This window comes from Myotis daubentonii, chromosome 2, assembly GCF_963259705.1.
Source record: "Myotis daubentonii chromosome 2, mMyoDau2.1, whole genome shotgun sequence".
Classification (NCBI taxonomy): domain Eukaryota; kingdom Metazoa; phylum Chordata; class Mammalia; order Chiroptera; family Vespertilionidae; genus Myotis; species Myotis daubentonii.
In genome coordinates, this window is record NC_081841.1 from 220,007,170 (window position 1) to 220,027,531 (window position 20,362).

General features: G+C 42.3%; 1 protein-coding gene across 2 annotated transcripts in view; it reads left to right on the forward strand.

Annotated features, from left to right (window-relative positions):
* GPM6A (glycoprotein M6A) overlaps positions 1–18,834 on the forward strand; it is a 182,892-nt gene extending 164,058 nt beyond the window's left edge. For both annotated transcript variants that reach the window (XM_059685808.1, XM_059685807.1), the window contains exons 4-7: positions 5,447–5,600; positions 10,948–11,024; positions 11,571–11,636; positions 16,730–18,834. In XM_059685808.1, the coding sequence (XP_059541791.1) occupies positions 5,447–5,600; positions 10,948–11,024; positions 11,571–11,636; positions 16,730–16,882 (450 nt within the window). In that variant the 3' untranslated portion in view covers positions 16,883–18,834. The remainder of the gene's footprint in view (positions 1–5,446; positions 5,601–10,947; positions 11,025–11,570; positions 11,637–16,729) is intronic.
* The last annotated feature ends 1,528 nt before the right edge of the window (positions 18,835–20,362 follow it).

Below are 20,362 nucleotides of genomic sequence, written 5' to 3' on the forward strand. Positions count from 1 at the left end.
ATGTCTGTGTATTGTACCTTAAATTTGGGGGGAATTGTACCATCTAATGTCTGTTTAATAGTGATAAAGATAAGAATTATACTGTCATACTAATTTAGGTTTTAAATCCTCTTGGTCTGATGGCTGGTGGTATATCAGTGTGTGGTACCCTAGAGCTGACACAGCCAGTGCACGTACCTCTATGAAAGCACAAGAGGGCGAAAGTGAAGGGTGATGCAAGCGCGTGTACTTTTGCATCTTTATGCAGCAATATTTCCCTATAATGACACATCAGAGCTGCCATCCTTGACTAACATGTTTTCTTCTTTTCCAATGTCATATCATAACATGAATTTAATCCTGGCACATATTTTATATTAAGTAAGATGTCTCTAATAAGGAATGATATAATTTATTTCAATCTTACACAAAAAGTTTTTTTTTAAAAAAAAAAAAAGCCTGTTAAGCACAGACTTACCCCCCAGCTTGTAACAAGCTCTGTTATGCTGCTCATGTCAATGGCCATAATACTCTGATATATTTGCCTGTGTCATGACTATTTGTGGTTGTCGCTGGAATGATTTCTTATAAGACCCTCTAGGGGGGTGGGGGCAATGCTTCTTGTAATATCTAAGTTTTTAGGATCAGTAATATCAAATTACAGATCTGGAGGATGTGAAGTGAAAAGGTCTTGGGTTAATTTAAAAAACATGATTATTCAATGAGCCAACTGTCAGTGAGAACTAAGTGATCTCTCTATTAAGAAGCCAGACCTGATTTTAGATCCATTTATATACTGCCAATAGAGGATAGTGAATTCAATTAATGATAGGCCTTCTCTTATAATTGGGGCAATATTATTCATTTCTAAGTATTTTTTCTTAAATTTATTGGGCTGATATTGGTATACGTTTCACATGTACAACTCTATAATCCGTCATCTGTATCTTGATTGCATCTTGTGCTCACCACCTGAAGTCAAGTCTCCTTCTGTCACCATGTATTTGACCCCCTTTCCCCTCTTCAGCCTCCCCCTAACCTCTTTCCCTCTGGTGACTGCCATTCTATGGGACAATATCATTGTGACACATCTGTGTGCCTTAGCAAGTCCCTCAGCTCTGCTGGCTCACGGGTCACTCATTTACAAATGAGACAGTGGATTGTCTCTAATTCTCACTGCAGCTCAGGGTCCATGATTCCAAAGCATCTGTGAAATGACCGAGAAAGGGGGTCTCCCAACAGATTTCACCCCCGGGAGCCACCCCGGCAGGAGGAGTCAGCACTGGGGGTTTCATGAGAACGGTCAGGTAACTGCAAGGCACTGCATGCAACGTAGAAGTCACAGAAGAGAAAACATATCTGCAGACAGTTAATGATCTGCTCGCCATGCAGACAGCTCAAAGCCCTCTCAAATAAGAATTTTTAAAGCGAACACACAAGCCAGATTTTTTGGTAATAGTAACAATTGTGTCACCAGTTCCTCCCCACAGACCGGAAGGGTGGCGGCCGCTTCACGGGCTCCTCCAGCGGCACCCCCGCCTCTGGCTCAACCTCCTCTCCCACCTCCCTGCAGAAGCTGGGCTCCTCCTTCAGGCCACAGCTCAGTGGGGAGGCTTCTGCCTCCTGGATGGGGGGCCTGGCTGTCCCAACCCTGCCACGTGCTCCCCTGAGCACCAGCGCCCTGCACCCCTTTCCCCGCCACATGTCCAGCTGGCTCATCGTGCGGGACGTGTGGCTCCATGGACTCAGAGGGGAAAATGAATGTTTCATCACTCACCCTGTCTGCTACTTACCTTCCTTTTCCCCATTTCCCTCTGCTGCTGCCTTTTCGGTCTGCAGGTGGAGTGTTCCCGACAGCCTGCTTCCTGTTCTGTGCCTCACCTGTGAGCCACTTTCTCCATCGGCCTCAGCTTTAAACCATTCTTTTGAGACTGTGCCTCTCGGCTTAGCCTCTACCTGATGCGCCTTCCCGGTCACAGGGTGGAAATGCTCTGAGCTCGTTCTGCAGTGATGGAATCCAAAGCGCTCTCCCTTCCTTAAAGTGGGAGCATGACGGAATTGATAACTTTCAATGCATTTCAGTTGAGGAATGATAATTCAGAAAGGTATTACTGTGAAGTGACAGGCTCCTGAGTTCAGACTCAGTGAGTTATTTCTCTATTCTGTACCAGAAACAGTTCATGAGACGGGCCTTCCTAGGCCGTGACCGGAATGGAACCTGAGAGTACACGTTTGGTGCACAGAGAGGCTGTGCATACATCAGGAGCCCCATTTGGCTCACGGCCTTGAAGTTTGGGTCTGCCTCCCTCCTGGGTGTGTTTGCTGTATCACAGCAGCACATTCACTCGGGCCTGTTTCCCAGTGTTGAGGTGATTCGGAGCTCAGAACCTTTGGGTCAGAACCACCTGCTGCTTTTCATCAGAGCTGCTGGTGTGATTTTTACCTGACTGGTGCGTGTCTGCTCAATGAACTGTCTTAGACATCAAGGCTAAATTGATGGACATTCAGGGGAAAAACCAACTACCTTTCACAGTCGCTCTCAGGTCAAACACACTGTAACCTCAGTGGCTACATGTGCCCGGAGCCAACATCTAGGGTAGCTCCTCCCCAAGGGCAGGGCCGCCGGGCCTCTCGCAGGTCTGCAGTCCAACCTCCTGTTCAATCTCCAACAACCAATGTCCAAGTTGAGATCAAAACAGCAATTGCATGTTTCTTTAAATTTTATGTACCAAGAAATAACTCCTAGCAATATTTTCTAATTGGATGCTAACACGTGGTAGCACGTGTGTAACATGTGTGGCACAGCTGAAGAAGTGTGATAACAGGATGCTTGCTGTGGCAGTCATTTGCATGTTCTGATGAAATGGCACTGAAATAATGATGTGATAATGAGATGTGCTGGATATTAATTATGAGTCTGGCACCCAATCCCTATCACTCTATGGCAGTTTTTACCATCCATCCAATATCAATGAGTTAGGGTCAACCAACTCAAAAAAATTTTACTGAATTTTAATTCTTGGTGAATTAAAAGGTCAGCATCTTAATAAATGTGAGTGATGTATAAGACAATGGCTGAAATACAAAAAGCCAATGAGGCCACTTTATGTATCTAACGTCCACAAGGCCCCGTCTTCCCTCCTCTCTACAATCAGGGCCCGAGCTACTGGAAATTAAAAGTCAGTGTTGATCAAGGCCATGAAAAACAGATGCGACTTAAATAGGTCACCTCTGTCTGTGCCTGCCCTTTAGAGATACAGATCAATTAACAATTTGCTAAATCAAACAACTTCCTTTGAGTTTATTTTCGGTATGAGATTGATGGTGGACTGTCGTGGCTCTGAAGTGACTTCACGTGTGCGTTTCCTTTGGCTCCATCACAGCCCAGAGGTCAGCTCACTCCCAGCTCATGAGTGAGAGCAGAACCTTGAAGGGTAAGGATGTGCCTGACTCCCATACTGGCAACCCAGTCCCTGACTTCAAGTCCAGGAACTCTTCTCTCTCTTCTAGTTGTTGCTTGTTTTAACCGTATTCCCCAAACAGAAGAAGTGGAGGTGATTTTTACAACAAGTTTCATCTAAAAATAGATAATAAAGCCAAAGAGGTCAGGAGAATGTTTTTAAATTCTCAGACTGTTCTAAAAAGACTAGTTTATTTAAGATCCAGAAAACAGATTGGTGGTTGCCAGAGGCAGGGAGTGGAGGGAGGGGAAGTGGGTGAAGGTCTGCCATAACAGTCAAGTGTGTGTCAAGACCAGATGTTGTCTGTATCTCCCTGTGGAAAATTTCTATTCCTTTTATGAGGAAAATAAGGAGGAAGTGTGTACTATTCTCTGTGGCTGCAATCCTCTCCTACCGATTTACACATACGAGGTCCTCATTCAGTATTTGTCCAGCGATTCTAAAAGTGAGATAAACTTTAATAATTCCATTCAAAGAATCAATAGCCATAGCCATTTACTCCAGTTCCTTCACTGATTTAAAAAAACAAAACATAATAGTCAAGAGCAACAGCACCAATCACGTGTCTCCTTGCCCACTGCCAGGGGGTTAATCTGTCAATTTTAGCCACAATGCTGCTTCAGGATAGGTGCATCAGCTCTGCTAGGACACTGTCACCACCTTCACCAGTTTTTGAAAGTGTTATTTTTAGTATATATTCTGAGTTATTAAATAAGTTTCACTTGTTTGAGGTTTCACCAAAATCTGGAATAAAGTCTAGCTATAACTTGTTACCAAAGGAATGGACAGAGTTGATGAAGAGATTCGGTTTAATTCAGTGTATGCACTTTATGTTGTATCGTCACTATGAAAGGGTGACCAGCTGAGGTGTTCAAGATAAGATAGAAAACACTACTGCTTCTCTTCAAAATTCTTCTAGAAGGGGGCCAAATATCTACAGAAATTTGGGCTATGTGTCAGACATTTTCAAATATAATTCTATCGCTGTCTTAGTTGAGTATGAGGATTAAAAATACTATTTCATGTGTATACGTATGTTCACACATGCCGGTCATCAGGTGATCTGACTCTGATCATGAAACTATACCACAATTCACTCATGAGACACAATAAGCAAAGAGTGGCTCTCTCAGGAGGCAGATTCAGATTGTTGCTACATGCAGACATGCATCAGCGCCCAGAACACATCTTTGTCCAACTTCCACTTTTGTTGTGAAGATATAGTGAAGGGTAGTTGGGTTGTGAGAGAGAAAGGGAAGGAAAAGTATATTCCTACTGGGGAAATGTACAAAACACCAATCATAAAAACACAAACTGTAGCTTGAAAGAGCCTACTGCTCGGTGAGTTACCTGGAAGATGTCTGCACACCTGGGTGTTCCCTGCAGTCAGAAACTGAGTTCCCCTTCTGACCACCAGGGTTAGAGCAGTAACTGAGTGACACGTTTGCTCATCTCTTCAGTCCATGAACACCATGTTAGTGACAAGTATGGATCAATCATTGAAATACGGATATGAATGTGGTCCTACAAGTTCTCTCTTGGTCTTGTTGTTCATTCCTGTTTTCTGTGTGTAGCTGGCAGAGGACTTGCTAGCATCAGGTCAGGCACATAGGTGACGGTGAAGATATAGTTAAGGGTAGTTGGGTTGCATTCTTACTGAAACAGGATTCAGTTGTGACTCATTTTGCACAATCCACTCTAAAGATCCCAGTTCATGTTTTCTAAAGTTCACAGAACATGTGTTCAGATTCATAAGATCAACACACGAATGAACCAGGCATTGAGATGCAGCGGATCATTCCTTGTACATCCCAACGACTGCCGTGGTGACTCCCCAGCAGGTTTATTCTCCTATCCCTCAGAGTCTCTTCTGTTTCCCATGCCACAGCCCTAGCCAGTGTCATATCTACAGCACCGAAACCCTTCGATATCGCACACTGTAAACAAAAGATTCTTCTTTCCCAGTGGACGACACGTGTTCTCTCTCAACTTTTTCTCGGTTGCAGTTCATCATGCTGACCTACCTGTTCATGCTGGCCTGGCTGGGCGTGACGGCTTTCACCTCCCTGCCCGTCTACATGTACTTCAACCTGTGGACCATCTGCCGGAACAGCACCCTCGTGGAAGGGGCCAATCTCTGCCTGGACCTGCGTCAGTTCGGTAGGTGCATCTCTGAACAACATCTCACAGTGTTTTCCCTGAGTAGCTGCCTCAGAACTACTGCCAATCACCTTCTGCCGAAGGGATGACGCTATCAGAGAATCCATTCCCTTTTAAGGCATTGGTTTTGATTATGAGTAAGTGGGCATTTGAGATGGAGTGGGAGTTGATCTCACATCATGAACATGGGGTCGCCCATCCTGACTCCTCTCACTTTCCCAGGCTCAGTGGGTGCAGCCTATGTTCATGGTCCCATGACCAGCTGTACATATCATGAGGTCTAGTCAAAAAATCACCTCAGAAATAATTACTTCATTGTCTTCTGCAACAGGACAAAGATACTGAGCATTTTTTGTTTCGTTTTATAAATTTTTTCATAAAGAACTCATCAGAATTTCAACGTGGAAACAGCCACCTAACCATATTCTATAAAGAGTTCAATTTCCCAAACTGCAAATCAAAATAGCCACATTTCCCCCCAAAATGTGTGTTTTAATATTTTATTTCGTTTATTCTTTTAATTAGTAGAGCAGGAAACAAAGACTCTTAATAGTTGATAGGTCACTATTATAAGTTTCAGTTTCATTTTACGGGTTAAATTCTACTAGGTCTGATATTATAAAAGCTATACCAGCTTTCTTTTCATTAGATTTTTTCATATAAAACACTTCATTCATACATTTATAGTCAACATTTCTATATTCTTACATTTAAACTGTGTTATAGCTAAGCAATATAAAGTTGTTTATAGCTTATATTCAGAGGGGATTAAATTCACCTCTACACTAGACTGGGCTAGGCGCTCTAGCCATCCTTACCCTAATCCAATCAAGAGTTAAGAAGGTTTCAATCTGGGGTTGAGTCTCTGTTAAACTGGCATATTCCAGCTCACCCTGGGGGGTTTCTGTTCGTTGTCTAGCTTTTCTAGTTCACTCAGGTGGTAATAACAACAAAATCAAAGAATGTTAAATGAATCAGAAGTCCTCTTCGGTTATTTTTATTTAGGGCTGAAACCTCATGTAACAATACTGTTTTTTATGTGTGTATATGCTCATTCTGTGTGGGCCTTATCCGAAATGGTTTATATACGTTGACTTGTTTAATTCTCACAAGAGTTCTGTGTGGGGGACACTATTACTACCTCCCTTATAAATGACAGAACTGAGGCCCAGGAGGGGAAATGGCTTGCCCATGGTTACACATCTAGTACGTGCCTGAGCAGGATGCAATCCTGGCAGGCTGGCTGCAATGTCTATGTTCCAAATTTTCACTCAACTGCCTCTCCTGTTGAAGCAGGTACTGAATTACAAATGTGAAAAGGTCAAGTCCCATCTCACCTACCCTATTCGGAATTCTGTTCCTTCATTTATAAAACCATAGGAGCTACAGGTTTTATAAGAGACATGTAAATCTACATGTTCAAATAGGCTTTTTTTTTTTTTTTCACAGAATGGCTATTAACATCTCACCTATTAACATCTGGGAACACTGTAGCTGGTTGACATCTGGGAAGTCTGTAGATGGTTGTCATCTGGGAATGCTGTAGATGGGAACGCTGTAGATAGTTAACATCTGGGAATGCTGTAGATAGTTAACATCTGGGAATGCTGTAGATGAGAACACTGTAGATGGTTGACATCTGGGAACACTGTAGCTGGTTAACATCTGGGAATGCTGTAGATGGTATTTTCCAATGAGGTTTTCTTGTGCATCAGAAAAGTAGGAATCTTTCACCAGTCAGTGTCTTCAGGCCCTGTGTCTCCACGGTGATAGTGTAGATAGAATGTGGGGGGTAGTGTAACTGTTCTGTCACCACCCCATCTGTTAGACCAAGTCCTCAGGTTCCTCTGTGTAACCCAAGTGAAAAGCAGATGATCTTCTCTGAGCATGAAGTTCTCAGCAAGAAGATGATGGGAGGGTATGGACAGCTCTCCCAATGGGTAGGTTTCACCCATGGAATCATGTCCCACGTGAACACAGGCAAAGGACACCTCAGCTGGCAGTCACCACGGGAGAACAGCTGCTCAGAAAACCATGGCTCTGTCCCTCCCCCCAGTGTCTTCCTTTTATTCTGCTCATCTGAAAAATTAAAACTGGAAAGGTGTGACTAGTCTCTCAGAGAGAGTTGCCAGGCAAAATACAGGACACCCAGTTAAGTGTGAATTTCAGCTAAACAAGCGATGCTTTTTTCATACAGTATGTCTCCAGTATTGCATGGGACATCCTTATGGTAAGTTCGAAGCATGACTTGGATTAGAGCTGCCCTTGAACCTTAGCACTGTTGACAGCATAGTCATCGAGATTTATTCCAATTTAACTCTCCTCCTGCCACGGAAGAGAAGACACTTTCCAGGTGTCATGCAACCTTACATCAGCGATGAAGCTTTCTGTTTTCCCTACACACAGTCTACTGTCTGATAGCTTTTATTTGCCCTCCAGATAGCACTCCTTCATAAGAAACTTGGATGTAAGCATGCAATCAAGCTAGCAACTAGGGGCATCAGAATAGAAAAGAACCACTCCCCAAAAGCTGGAGTAAAATCAGAATAGACATTTGCTAATTTCATCCAAAAAGTAATTGTGTAGCCCTAACCGGTTTGGCTAAGTGGATAGAGCATCGGCCTGCAGACTGAAAGGTCCCAGGTTCGGTTCCGGTCAAGGGCATGTACCTCGGTTGCGGGCACATCCCCAGAAGTGGGTGTGCAGGAGGCAGCTGATCGATGTTTCTCTCTCATCGATGTTTCTAACTCTCTATCCCTCACCCTTCCTCTCTGTAAAAAATCAATAAAATATATTTTTTAAAAAGTAATTGTGTAGATAAGGACATGCTGTAAAGTGATCTGTCTTATTTTGCAAAGCTGTCTCATGAGCATGTGGATGGCATCTCTGCTCTTACACATGGGAGCTCTCCCATGTCCTGGCGTTGTGCCTGCTTAGTCTCCTCCGGGCCTCACCCCACCAGCAACGCAATACGCATGCGCATTTCAGCCAGGTCTGATGGGAAGGGGAGACTGGCTTCGTACAGATGGAGGATTTGAGGCTGGCTTACCACATTAGGCTTTGCTGTATTTCAGAGTGAGTCATGGCATCACGTTACTTCCAACTTTAATTTTTCATACTTTTCTAATGACTTTAGTTGTCCTTCAATTCTGTGTACAGCGATGTAATGACATTGAATGTATTAGGTATTTGACCCAGTAAATTTGTTTCATAAAATATTAGAACTGGTACCCATCATATCATCTAGATCCAGGATGTAAAGTTGTGCTCCCTTAAAACCTGGAGACATGAAACTACCTCTGGGCCAATATAGGGAGCAAGTGGTCCCGAGTGGGCGGGGCTTCTGCTAGTCTTTTGGCCACGCCCACCTCTGGTCCAGCAGGTCCACACGCTGGCAGGAGCAGCTTGCCTTCACCTGAGTTCCATGATGCTCTCGTCATAGGACTTCATTTCACTTACTCAGCCACCCTTTTCCCAACAAGCACTTACTGAGCTCCCATTGTGTTCAAGCACGTCTTTGAAAACAATATGTATCTCTGTGACCAAAAAGTAAAATAAAATAAAGTTCGACAAACTCTGAGATCGTGAACCTGCCCATCACGCTCTTCCTGGAGAAGGGACCTTCTGGGGAGACTGCGTTTATTTGCACAGGACAGACCAGAATCACAAAATCAGGAGCCAGGTTTGCAGACCCCATGAAGAGAGTGTGGAGGAGGAGGGCGTCATGGACAGCCTCCCTCATGAGCCGAGAACCGGGAATTCACCTTTGCTGTTAACAATGCGAAGTCTTGGTGAGCTTTGCAAGAAGAATGTCCGTGGAGGGTTGGGGCAGAATCTGGAAAGGGTTGAGTGGAAATGAAAAGAAAGGAATTGCAGACGGTGAACATGGCAGTGCTGTCTAGGGTTTTGCTCTAAGTGAGTGAAGAAATGGGCATTCTACACAAATGTCGCTTGCCTGTCACTGATCCGATGGAGGAGGCCTGCATCAGGAGCCTCCTCAGCGACGATGGTTTATTAGACAGATCATAGGCGGACCCCCACCCCGCCACCATGGCAGAGACGGAAGAGCTCCTCATGCTGGGCACTGCATGGAGATGATGTTTTTAATGGAAATCATTGCCAAACTATTGGTAAAGCAGAATGGTGGCAGCTCCAGAGAGGGGGCTGGTGGTGCCCTTGAGTTAGGAATGTGTGAATACACACACAGTAAAACTGAATACAGAGCAATATACAGATCCTGTAACAGAGAAACCCACTAAAACCTGCTGATCATATTAACCAATGTCACCCCAATAAATTTAATTTAAAAATAAATAAAATTAAATAAAGAGCAGCAAGCGCTAAAAGCTTAGGTATTAGTTTGCTCAGAACTTGCAATTTTTCTTTCTTTCTTGTATATTTGTGTTTGACACGTCAGTAGTTCTGGACATCAAACTAAAGATCCATTTCTGGATGAACTGGATCCCTTTTCTAAACAATACCTGTGGCAGTGGGTTCCCTGTGTACTGTTTGAAGCTACAGGCCGGGCAGACGGCCACAGGCTCTCATTCAACAGCTCTCTGCTAGATCCACAAATATTTATTTTTAAAAATATACTTTTATTGATTTCAGGAGGAAGGGAGAAGGAGAGAGATAGAAACATCAATGATGAGAAAGAATCATGGGTTGGCTGCCTCCTGCACGCCCCCTACTGGGGATGGAGCCTGAAACCCAGGCATGTGTCCTGACCTGGAATCAAACCATGACCTCCTGGTTCATAGGCCAATGCTCAACCACTGAGCCACACCAGTGGGACACTCCTTATTTTGATCATTGCCCCAAGTGGTCCTGAGGCAGTTGGTCCATAAACCAACTGGGCCCAGGATCAATCGAGTGACACCACAGGTTTTTATCCCCCCTCACTGGCAGCACTGTTTTCAGTCTGAGCAGAGAAGTCTTCCTTCCGGCCGTGTGCTTCTATAGACTAACGGGAGCTTGGCGCAAAGAATGAAATGAGATGCAGGCTGAGGGCAGTCTGGGTCTTGGCCATCACTGTAGCTGTCATGCCTATGCCTCACATTAATGACCAAACCAATCCACTGGCCACAGCTGACCTGAGGCTCAGGTGCTGGCCCCGAGAATTCAGACTGAGCACGTTTGGCCTTGCTGAGGGCCACAGAGATGGGACCGCCCACTTCCCACTCTACCCATAGTCACCATCCAGAAATGAGAGCCCAGGACGGAGGTTTCTATTGTAACATAACATAAAATGGAATGTGCTTAGATTTTTATCTGCAAAAGTTTCATTTTCTCTCTGGGCCCTTGAAAACCTGTGCAATGCTAACCCATCATTCTCCACGTGTCGTAGGGATTGTGACCATCGGAGAGGAAAAGAAAGTCTGCACCATGTCGGAGAACTTCCTCAGGATGTGCGAGTCCACGGAGGTGAGATTCTTGCAGCCTTCAATTTGGTGGGAATTTTCGCTCCCTTGTGCGTTTTGACGGGTACATACATAATTAATTCTGTACTCAGTTTTCCCCTCTTTCTTCCAGAGGCCATTTTTCTTGCTGTGAGATTATGCAGGGGGTGGGGTTAGAAAATAAATATGAGTTGCATGTTCTGTGCACTTCAATACAAATGATATCTATTTTAAATTTTCTCCAGAAACTGTCACTTTAATGAAAGTTGAAGAATTATAGATTTCCTTAAAAAGAGATAACATCACCTCCTATTGTTATATTACTGAAAATCATTGTTATCCATCATGACCTCATCTTTATAATGAAATCGCATTCACAGGATGCTGTTGTGAAGGTTGACATGATTTTCAGGAGAAAAGATCCTGTAATGTTGTTTTTGGAGGAAGGGACCCTCACAGGCTCACCTCTGTTGAAGATGTACAACGCTCTTACTCATTAGAAGCCGCGGGCCTGACCTCTTTTCCGCTTGAAACTCTGACATGCATGTTGGTTCTGTGGTTTCCTCTGCAGCTGAACATGACCTTCCACTTGTTCATTGTGGCGCTGGCTGGCGCGGGGGCAGCGGTCATTGCTATGGTAAGATCTCAGGGACTTTGGGCATGGTTTTTCCATTGGAATTAGAGGTATTTGTTTGTAGAAATGATTATCTCAAATGTCTGACATTCATAGGAATCATTTATTTTATTATCATTTCAAAAAAAAAAGTGAGGGAACACTGGGTTAATAAAGGCTTAGCCTAAAGAAGTATTATCATAACAACAGAGATAATATTGGTAATCAGTGTAGGATTACAGCACTCAGTAATATGGTAACATTAACAGAAACAAGCAAATTCATTAGCATGTAGACATCAAATTACTATTAACATAAAAATTATCTCTGTGGCATATATGAGTGTGTCAGTGCACTATCCTATATAATAAAAGAGCAATATGCAAAGTGACCCTAACAACAGAACAACCAGTCGCTATTACACGCACTACCCATCAGGGGGCAGACGCTCAATACAGGACCTGCCCCCTGATGGTCAATGTGCTCCCATAGGGGGAGCTCCACTCATCAGTGTGCTCCCACAGGGGGCACTCTGTTCAGCCACAAGCTGGGCTGATGGCTATGAGTACAGCAGCGGTAGCAGGAGCCTCTCCCTCTTCCTCAGCAGTGCTAAGGATATCTGACTGCACCCTAGACCCGCTACCCCGAGGGCTCCCAGGCTGCCAGACAGATGTCTGACTGCCAGCTTAGGCCCGTTCCCCAGGGAGCGGGCCTAAGCCGGCAGGTGGACATCCCCCAAGTGGTCCCAGACTGTAAGAGGGCACAGGCTGGGCTGAGGGACCCCCCCACACACACACGTGCATGAATTTTCATGCACCAGGCCTCTAGTTCTAAATAATATCATCACTCCTTTACTCACATTATTCATTTTTCCTCCTTAAATAAAAACACTGAAAAGCCATTGAGTCACTTATGAGAAAGGGATTAATTTTGTTAAAATAAATCTCGGTAGTTTAATGTCAATGTCTTCTCTATATAATTTTCTTCAGAAATATTAACAAGTCCTTAAAGCCAGACTCTTAACATGTGAGCAGGACCTACTGTGTGCCAATCCTGCTACCCATTTTTAACTCCCCATGAATTCCAGATTGCTTGCTGGGATGCCGGGGGTCAGCACTGCTCTGAGCATCAATAACAGCTCCTGAAGTCAAATATTACAGAAATCTAGAAGGTTCCTGGTAACCTCACCTATGTAATAGCAAATTCAAGATGCAAAAATGATTAATTGATTTGGGATAATTTAATTATTTTTCTATGGTGCCAGTACATTGCCTAATGCAGTGGTTCTCAACCTGTGGGTCACGAACCCTTTGGCGGTCGGTCGAACGACCCTTTCACAGGAGTTGCCTAAGACCATCCTGCATATCAGATATTTACATTATGATTCATAAAAGTAGCAAAATTACAGTTATGAAGCAGCAACGAAAATAATTTTATGGTTGGGGGGGTCACAACATGAGGAACTGTATTTAAAGGGCCAGAAGGTTGAGAACCACTGGGCTAATGTGTTGGTAGAAGGAGCACCTTTTGAAAAATAAGAGTATTTTATCACTGGTCAAAGAGTAAAAATAGGAATGATGAGACAACGCTAATGTGCTAATGAGCATTTCAAACCAGTTATTTTTAGTGATCTCATACTCTTGTATTAAAATCTGATTCTGTTTTATGAAAAATTATTTTTTAAAATATCTAACAAAACCAACTAGGTCAGTGCAACAGTACGTTTTCAAATATTTTCTTCACTTTATATCATACTAGAGGTGTTATGCATGAAATTCAAGCAAGGGTAGGCTGACGCAGCCGTGGCTGCCTCGGCTATGGTCCCATACCAAGCCCAGTGGTCATTCCAGTAGGTCTACCAGAAGGTCTTTCGGGAAGGTTGTTCCTCCATCCAGTCTAATTAGCATATTAGCTCTTCATTATATAGGATTAACTGATCCACATTTTAGATTTAGTGCAGAAACCTCTAATAGGAATTTCATTAGGGAATATGAGCTGCTTAATAAGGTCATGGTGGCTGATTAGTTGGAAGGATGACAGTAACACAATCAGCAAAGACCTTATCCCTAACCCTAACCCTAACCCTAACCCTATCCCTAACCCTAACCATAACCCTAACCCTAGCCCTAGCCCTAACCCTAACCCTAGCCCTCACTCTAACCCTAACCCTAGCCCTAACCCTAACCATAACCCTAACCCTATCCCTAACCCTAACTCTATCCCTATCCCTAACCCTAACCCTAACCCTAACCCTATCCCTAACCCTAACCATAACCCTATCCCTAACCCTAACCCTAGCCCTAACTCTAACCCTAACCCTAACCTGGACCTAAACTCAGAGTGAGAACATGCCCTGGGGGAGCTCCCATGTGGTCTGGGCAGTGATGTTCCCACATGCCTGGTCCCAGCAGCCCCAGTCTGGCCATGAGATACGAGGAAGCATCTTTTCACTGGTGTACATGCACACACACACACACACCCTTGTGCAATGAATAATTTTAGGGATGCATATGAGAAGCACTATACACCCATATAGAAGAAGTCTATAAAGTCCATTTTTACAAAAGGCGGATAATAAAGCATTGTTTACTTTTGGGATATCTATGTGCATGTAAAATTCTGTGAATAACACCTGCCTAAATGAATAATGTTATCTAAATGTCCTTTACAAAAAGCAAAACATTAAAAAGAAAAAGGAAAGGAAAATAAAAATTAAATGTCCGTAACAACACCTACTCTAAAGTGATTCTATCATCAAAAGATTTTTAGATAATAGAAACTTAGATACTATTAGGCAGCTATGCTCTGTGTAACTTTATATATTAAGTTTCAAACAAATTCTATTTCAAACAGCAAGAGTTTAGAAGACATTTTTTATGCACTAAGATATTTCAGGATATCCACGTATATGCAAACCATAAATTCCTGAAGAAATGCATGATGTTCAAATACTAACTTGCATCCGAGTTTCCAATGTATTAGGTCTGGTAATAGTTTAGGTCTTAGGATACAGGGATAGTGTAACTACTGCTACTGTCCCCAGTAGAGATGCTATTAGCTAAGTTGTCTTTAAAACGTCCTCTGTGGAAAGCACTGTCAGATGCTCTGTGTGTGTGAGTCCATTCAATGCTCACAATGTGGCAACTGCCCTTAACCTTGTCATGATCTCATTCACTCCCCTGTAGCTACCATTGGTATTTCCAGAGGATAGGTGAGGCAATTGAGATGAATTCTGCTCGATCAGAATGTTTAAAACATCATCTGTAACTTAAGGCACGGATTATTAAAATTTGTACTAAAATTAGCACGTGCATGTGCTCCACTGTGTGATTTTTGGGAGCTGTTCGGAGGCTCTATATGCCCACAGAACTGTGGACGTGACATTGCACCAGCTTCTGCGACTGTGTTCACCTGTGGAGTGACAGCTGTGTCCCTGCGGCCAGTTGAGGCATCTGAAGACCAACTGTCTAAGCTAGAGTGGCATTGAAATTCAAACATGCAATCATACATATTGGATACTAACTTAGGGGCCATATTTCGCCAGACTTTAAAGGGAACGTTTCTGAACATCTGAAAACATAGCATTTATTCACGTGGCAGGTATTTGAGTACCTACCACTTGCCAAGCTCTCCCCACAGCACCTGATATTTTTACAGCAACACAAAAGCACCACATAAACGTACTATGTGCATAAGGCCTATTCCCCTTCCACTGTGGATAGGCCACTGATTGAAAGAATGTCACTCACAGCTCCTGCCTACACGTGGCTTACAGTTTTCATTTACCAACATGCAACATTTCGGAGGAAATGGGACATTCTGAAAATAGCTTATTCTGATGGGGAGGCCTGATTCCCTTACACTGTTGTGTCAAGATGGTTTTGTTTTTTCCTACTGTTTCTTAGTCACCTTCCTAGCCCACCACAGGCCCCGTTTAGGACGGCCTTTGCGTTCTTGCTGTCCATCTGCACCTTCCTAGCACCAGCCTACCTCCTGCCTTTCCATGTATTCTTGAGTAATCAGAATTTTAGTCTTCTATTTTACTAAATTATAGATGAAAACATTGCCCGCTCTTCAAACTTCGAGAAAGTAAATAACTGACCACTTGGTTTCCCTTTCCTGTTTACCCATCACCTGGAAAACGGCTTTATCTCCCCCATGGTCCAAGAGGGAGGGTGAGAAAGAAAACAAATAAGTGGCCTCATGGCTAAGTCAATCCAAGTCAAATCTGGATGGTCATTACCTGAGTAATTTCATTGTCCCAGACAAGCCAGGAGCTTCCTTTTTGAACGTGGCGCTATCCTCGCTGGTGTGAATGTCTATAAATACACAAAATCCACGTGACACCGTACTTGCTCTTGTGTAGTTTGAATCAAACAGGAGCTGCAAACTTCACTGTGTGGGCAATTAACTGGGTAACTAAATGCACAGATTTACCTGGGGGCTTCCATGGTAGTGCACAGTGGACAGTATATCCTCCCATTAATTCAGGATGACTCAAAGTGTATACAAGACTATTTCCGATGATGGGTTAGAAAACATAGATCCATGGACATGAAATGTATCATCTTATGGTTCAGGCAGGTGAGGGCAAAAGAGACAGAAAAGATCATATCAAGGTTAAGAATCAGTCCTGGATACTTCAAAGTTGAAAAAAAAGAAGGAAAAGAGATAGTGAAACTCTAACTGGTTTGGCTCAGTGGATAGAGCGTCGGCCTGTGGACTCAAGGGTCCCAGGTTCGATTCCGGTCAAAGGCATGTACCTTGGTTGCTGGAACATACCAAGTAGGGAGTGTGCAGGAGGCAGCTGATCGATGTTTCTCTCTCATCAATGTTTTTAAATCTCTATCCCTCTCCCTTCCTCTCTGTAAAAAATCAATAAAATATTTTTTAAAAAAAGAGAGATAGTGAAAGGAAGAGAGTCAAGATGGTGTGTTGTCATTGGAGGAGTGAGCCAGGAATGCATTTTATTTCTATTGTTCCTATTACCACAGAAATTTTGGTCCATTTAGTGAATATATCTTAACTATACACTTTGAACATTTCTTTCCCAATAGCAAGGAGAAATGAGGACACTGAAGAGGCTTCCTATATAAATTATTTTTGTCTTTGATTAGGTTCACTACCTTATGGTTCTGTCTGCCAACTGGGCGTACGTGAAAGATGCCTGCAGGATGCAGAAGTATGAGGACATCAAGTCCAAGGAGGAGCAAGAGCTGCATGACATCCACTCTACTCGCTCCAAAGAGCGGCTCAACGCATACACATAAGCAAAACCTTCCCATCCACCCATTCAGATGCATTGGTGTTTAACTAAGGGCCATCCAACCATCCAACCTTTCAAAGAATAAAATGAAAGTGCTTCTCATCAATGATATGGAGGGTGACTTATGAATCACCCAAATATAGCTCTTTGTTGTTTAGCACTTAACTTCCAAATCTGTTAAATTGATGTAATCAGATCTCTTCTACAAGCTCCTGTCCAGCCTTTTTTCTTTTTATTTTAATTTCACAACCTCATTTAATAATTCTTAAGATCAATGAAACTAACATTGTCAAATACAGAGATTTGATTTTTAACCACTTCTCATGTTGTTATACGTAACACCTATTGCATTTTTTCTTATGTTTTAAAAAGAAAAGGTAGCTTTTTATACTTTTTAGTTTTGATTTTGGTAACTAGCTTGACTACAGGTAACCTTCAAAGGGACCATTGTACATTACCAACAACAGAGAGAGAGGACACCATGATGACTCTTCTTGAAATACAGAAATCTTTCTGAAGATCAGTGGCCACATGACTGTAGGCTCTGGTTAATGTTTTCAACAATCTAAGGTGCAATTTCTAAATTTGTAAGAGTAGGTTTTAAAAAAAAGTGCTTCTTATCTTTGTTAACGTTGTATTTTTTTCTCGATGTACGGAAGAGGTATTTCCCTTGGATTCTTCAAGTTTATGTTGTGAGCATGTAGAAATAGTGATGCTAATGCATGGCTAGTTGCCTTTTTAAGACTGTGACACCAGGCGTACCTTTTAAAGTTTAGTACAGAGACGATTTTAATGGGAATAACTACTGTGGACCTGCTTGGAGAAGGGTCTCTTTGTGACTTAAGCAGTGGCTGGATTGGAACTTGAATATGCTAATGTGGAACATTACTTGCCTTCATGAAGGTGGCATATGAAAAATAAGCACATTCACCCCTCAGAAGTTGTTTTACCTACCTTAGAAAGGTTCCGTGGGTTGCACCTCTGTAAACTACCCCCTCAACTGTGTATGATATATTTGAAAAGGCTTCCATTAATATAATAGCTTTGCTTGCAGCCTCCCGATCTACGTTGGTTTACCTGTAGTGTTTTTTACAGTACGGTAGGAGGCCACTGCACACTGTATCCTTCCAGAGTGGAGTGGCACATCTGTGCTTTCCTTTCCAGTGAGTCATTCTAACCAACTGTTCATTCATATTCATTTATAAGAAGTACCTATATCAAAGGAATAAAAAGAAAGCAATCAGTATTACTGGACCAAATTGGGTGTTTGTTTTAACCTTGACTCGTGATTATTTCTAATGCTACAAGAATGCTGTAAAGTGTCTTCTAAAATGACATCGCCTGACAAGACATTTTTGTCAGTGTATAAAATCTAGGTAGTATATCGTGCACTGATTTGACCATTGTGAAATCTCTTATCAACGTTAAGTGCATTTCTAATAACATTTACTGAGTGAAACAACATTCGTGCAATGACTAGCCATGCATCATCCATGATTTTACCAGTTCTTGTAGTACGTAGGGAAACCGCTGGGGTTCTCTGTGGCATGATAATGCATCTGTAGTATTATTTAATTATTTGGGGGTTTGCTTCTCCTTTTTTATTATCTTACTGGTTCAGCATTTTTTCTGATATATGCAGTATTACAGATATTCAGCAGAAGTATTAATGGGCTTCTTTAAATTCTATATGGTAGTGTTTCAGTTCTGTGTCTGAACAGTTTGTGATGGTTTTTAAAACTGTCTTTTAAACTTATGTAACGATGTTGACTCTTTTGCCTTTCCTTTCTCCTGGTATTAGAGTTTGTATTTTCACAAAGAGTGCTTTGTAGCAGGCATTACAATTAATCTGTTTTGTACATACATGTGCCAACAGCTTGATGGTGGCGTTTTTGAAATGTAGAACAAAGTGCTTGCAAACTGTAATAAATACACTTGTGTACTTTGTGTACTTATCATTAGTTTCTACAGTGTTTCTTTTGCTTATTCTGCTTATTCCTCTTTCCTGTGTGTGCACATTCTTTTCAAATGCAATAGGTCCTCTTTCCTTTGGACCCTTATTACCTCAGTAGAGCTGACCCAACACTTCAAACCTCAGTGAAAATTCTCTGCATGGACACACAGAATGGGGGTGAATGCAGGGAGGTGGGGAGAGCATGAAGCATGAAAGACTAAGAGGTCATTTCGTTTAGCAAATGGTCACAATTCCTAAGTTATGCTATTTTCTCGTCTAATTTTTGTTGTTTTGTGCTTCTTTTAGTGCTTCATAATCTAACAGAGAAGCAAAAAGGATTAATGCATTTCAGCAGGAAAAATGACTCCTTGGTTAGCTTCAAAATATCAAGGTAAGAGCAATGAAATGAAAAGAATATATATTTTTTCTAGACTTTTTTTGTTTGCTTCAGGTGTAATTTCTTCTGGCCAAACTAGAAATTATGTCAATTTGAAAATAATAACATAGTTTCAATAAGAATCTTAATTTTCATAAGGCCTAAGGATTTGTATCAGTCTTCAGTTATCTATGTACTAGAAGCCTGGTGCACAAATTCGTGCACTCGGGGGGAGGATCCCCTCAGCCCGGCCTGTGCCCTCTCACAGTCTGGGAGCCCTCAGGGGATGTCCAAGTGCTGGGGAGCAGGCCTCAGCCGGCAGTTGGACATCCTTAGCGCTGCCACAGAGGCAGGAGAGGTTCCTGCCACCACTGCTGCGCTCACCAGCCATGAGCCCGACTTCTGGCTGAGCGGCGCTCCTCCTGCATTGAGTGTCTGCCCCCTGGTGGTCAGTGCATGTCACAGCAATCAGTTGTTCCTCTGCTTGGTCAATTTGCATATTAGCCTTTTATTATATAGGATTATTAAGTAGCAACTTGCAAACTTCACAGTTTTAGATTACAAATATCTACAATAATTCTAAGTAGATTTGAACAAAATGTCTTACGCCTTAAAAAGTTACTTTTAAGACAATAAGAAAAGTATCCCATATCTAAATCTTATCAAATGGTAATTTTTGTTCTTTCTACTGTTTATGAAATTCTTAGCATAGCAGCAAGATAATTATATGTTAAAGAATGTCAACATGAACAAAATTTCACATTTTATAATTTTAAAAAAACTGATCGTTGTAAGATAATTACAATGTTTGCAAACTCAAAAGGCCATTTCTCTTTATAATATACACATTTATCTTTAGAGAGCACAATTTCTTTTGGGGAATTTCCCACCAGACTTTACTAAGATATAATAAACACTCAATCCTTTGGGGAACTGAGAAGCTAATGTTAAGACTAGGAACTCACTCGCTTTGAGAATAAAACATGTATTGGCCTGTTCTGACTTGGGTGTAATCAGATTACATCTTCATGTTAAAATTTAGAAATAGCAGCTCCTGATTTTTGACTCAAAGATCAAATACACTTGACTTTCTCATTTTTTTTGTTTTGTTTTCTTGGTTTGGGTGGAGGGTTTTGTTGTTGTTGTTGTTGTTT